Here is a 3,111-nt window from a genome sequence, read left to right as displayed (position 1 = left end):
CCCTGCCACCGTCCAGCCTCACTCCCTGCCACCGTCCAGCCTCATTGCCTGTCACCATCCAGCCTCACTCCCTGCCACCATCCAGCCTCATTCCCTGCCACCGTCCAGCCTCACTCCCTGCCACCATCCAGCTTCATTCCCTGCATGTCAGAGCCACCTCCCCCCCCAGCCGCTGCTCTGGAGCCTTTTCCCTACTCCAGCCTGGCTCTGGAGCTCTGGACGAACTCTGGACAGGCCCTGGAAGGACTCCCTGTGCTGAATCAAATCAAAATCAAACCAAATCCACACTGAAAAGCAGCACTGCCCGCACAGAACATCCCAATCCCGGGGGATTTTCCAGTTTGGGATGGTGGAAGGAGCAGGCAGGGCTGGGAGGGGGGCTCTTTAGTGATTATCAGCTCATTGTTGTTGTAGTGTGTTTTTATTCAATACTTTGTTTTGTAACAGTTTTGGTTTTGTATCCCCGTATTTTCCCAAATGGTTCATCCCAGATGGTACCCCCCTCCCTTTACCTGTGTAATCCCTTTCCCTTGCTGAGATCATCCCCAAATCCCCACCCTGGCTCTCTGTCGATCACTCAGCATCCCATGCCCTCCATCTAGAGGCTTCAGGGTCACTTATTGGTCAGTAAAATGTTATCTACTTTAGGTTTCCACCTCCCTTTAAATGTAACCTTGGCACATCTCCTGGGGCTCTCAGCAGGAGCCCCCTGAGGTGTAGGGGCTCCTTTGGGACTCCTGGAATAAAACCTTGGATTAACCCCTGCTAAGAGTCGGCCCTTTTATCTTCTCCCAATGTCTCTGGCGTCTCTTCTGCTGCAAAGGTGACCAGCCTCATTGCCCTCAGTACCCTGGGAGACATGAGAGAATGTCTCCCCACTGCACATTGTGATTTCAGCCCTTCAGCTTTCTAGGTGCCTTGGGCAGACACAGGGAGAGAGAGGAGAAGGCTGTGTGAGGTTCCACAGGAGCATCTTTATTGATTCTTCTGTGAAGGTTCCCAGTGACACCTCTTCTGCCAAACTGGGCAAAAGCAGCTCTTTATATGGGGTACAGGGAGCTCAGAAATTGTCCAGTAGCAAGGGTTAAAGGGAAGAGATCTGTAGGTTTACAAAGAGATGAGCAGGGGTCCAAAGGCAGAAGAGAGAGGCTTCTAGCCCATTCACCATGACTTGGCATTTCCTGTCTTAGGCTGCTGAGCACCACAGAGGCATTGCAGGACCTGGGCCTGCTACAAAGCATCGCCTAGAACAGAGGCTAGATGTGGTAACCACATATCCTCGGAACAGAGAGAGACAGCTCTCCCCCAGGGTTTTCCTGATGTTGGGGAAGATGAAACAGGAAAGCCTTATAAATATGATGGCCTGGCAAAAGATTTTGAGAATATGGAAACTATCAGTGAGATTGAAATGAAAGCAAGCTTTGAGATCCCTCAGTTACTGAACAACTGGAAAACAATGGTGTGGCCAGCTGAAGGTGATCCCCTTTTGATGGAACAACACCCTCTGCTTGCAGACAGCTCCAAGGGTCAGAGCAGACCCCACAGCTTGGCAGGAGGGGCCCAAAGAGGAGTTTTTAGGGTTTAAAATGTAACACAGTGTGGTAATGTAATGATTCTTATAGGCTGGATGGAAATGCTATAGGATTTGTATCTTGGACTAGATTGGTTAGTGAGAATGTCACATGCCCCTGTAATTACTCAAAATAATTCAGTTTATAAAGCTAAGAATTTCTGCATCTCTCTCCTTTCTCCTTCATCCTGCAGCTTACACACACTACCTACAGGATTTCCTTTTGTGATGCCACATGCTAAAAGGTGGAGTAACTCATTGGGTGAGTGATTTTTAATTTTTAATTTTTTTTTCTCTTTAGGCCTTTTTGAGGTCCGTGCCTTGGAGTATTTGGAGCGTATTCCGGAGACGGAACGAACTGGAATGAACAAAATCCTTCGCAGTCTTGGTAAAGGAACACCCTTGCTTTTTGTTCATTGTTTATTTATTTTTATTAATTGTAGCTATTGAATAATTAATTTGTTATGAAGGAGAGAAAGGCTGCTTTGCCTTCTGCAAAGTGTTTCCCATTGTTTACATTTCCTTTGTAAAGGAAAGTGTTCCCTTGTTAACATTTAGTCCTTCAGGGGACACTGGATTTTTCGTAAGATTTTTATTTTCTTTTTAAGCTTTTGTATCTTTAGATAAAATTTTGGGGAGTTGCTGTTCTGAGTGCTTGTTCCTTAACTTGGGTCCTGGCTGGGGACATGCCCAGGGGACAGAAGTTGTGTCTGCTGGCAGAGGTGCCCATGTGTGGCTTTCCACCTTAAGCTCCTCAGCCTGATGAGTCCTGGAGTGGCTCCAGCTCACAGAATCCCACAGTGATTTGGGTGGGAAGGGACCAGTTCTGCCATGGCAGGGACACCTCCCACTGTCCCAGGCTGCTCCAAGCCCTGCCCAGCCTGGCCTTGGACACTGCCAGGGATCCAGGGGCAGCCACAGCTTCTCTGGGCATCTGTATCAGGGCTTCCCCACCCTCACCTAAATCTCTTAATGCTGTTTTTTCTCTGCAGGCAGTAAAATGAAATTCCTGCAGAAGAAGTGACCGGGCGCTGCTGCGGGACAGCGGCGGAGGAGGAACCACAGACCCTGCCTGGCCTGGACTGAGCTGGGCCCCAGGAGGGCCGGGCTGGGCTGGGGGCTCCGGGTGTGCTGCGGGAACAACCGGCACGGGGACCGATAACAGCCCATGGATCTATAACAGCTCGTGGATTGATAACAGCCCATGGATCGATAACCAGTTCCATGGATTGATAACAGCACATGGATCAATAACAGCTCACGGGTCAATAACGAGTTTCATGGACTGATAACAGCTTATGGATTGATAACCAGTTCCATAGACCGATAAGCAGTTCCATGGATCAATAACAGCTCATCGATCCAACCCTTCACGTGTCTCAGTCCTTAAGGGGGCGTGGCCTGGAGGGGCGGGACCGGGCAGGGAGGGGCGGAGCCAGGGGTGGAGTCGCTCCGGGAGAGGCGGGACCGGGCAGGGAGGCGCAGGGCCAGGGTGGGAATTACACCGGTAGGGGCGGGGCAGGGCTGGAAACGCTCCGGGA

General features: G+C 50.5%; 1 protein-coding gene across 2 annotated transcripts in view; it reads left to right on the top strand.

Moving 5' to 3' along the window:
- The window catches only part of DENND2C (DENN domain containing 2C), a 21,765-nt gene extending 18,829 nt beyond the window's left edge, over positions 1–2,936 (top strand). Inside the window, exons 18-19 of one of the 2 annotated variants that reach the window (XR_004082466.1) lie at positions 1,872–1,958; positions 2,563–2,581. Coding sequence is in view for 1 of the 2 variants with exons in the window: in XM_005428102.3 (XP_005428159.1) it covers positions 1,872–1,958; positions 2,563–2,594 (119 nt within the window). In the remaining variant the exon portion in view is untranslated. Of the gene's footprint in view, positions 1–1,871; positions 1,959–2,562 lie in introns of both variants that reach the window. The other variant, XM_005428102.3, reaches the window with a different exon arrangement.
- The last annotated feature ends 175 nt before the right edge of the window (positions 2,937–3,111 follow it).

This window comes from Geospiza fortis, unplaced genomic scaffold, assembly GCF_000277835.1.
Source record: "Geospiza fortis unplaced genomic scaffold, GeoFor_1.0 scaffold391, whole genome shotgun sequence".
NCBI classification, from domain to species: Eukaryota; Metazoa; Chordata; class Aves; order Passeriformes; family Thraupidae; genus Geospiza; species Geospiza fortis.
This window is presented reverse-complemented; position numbering and strand designations above follow the sequence as displayed.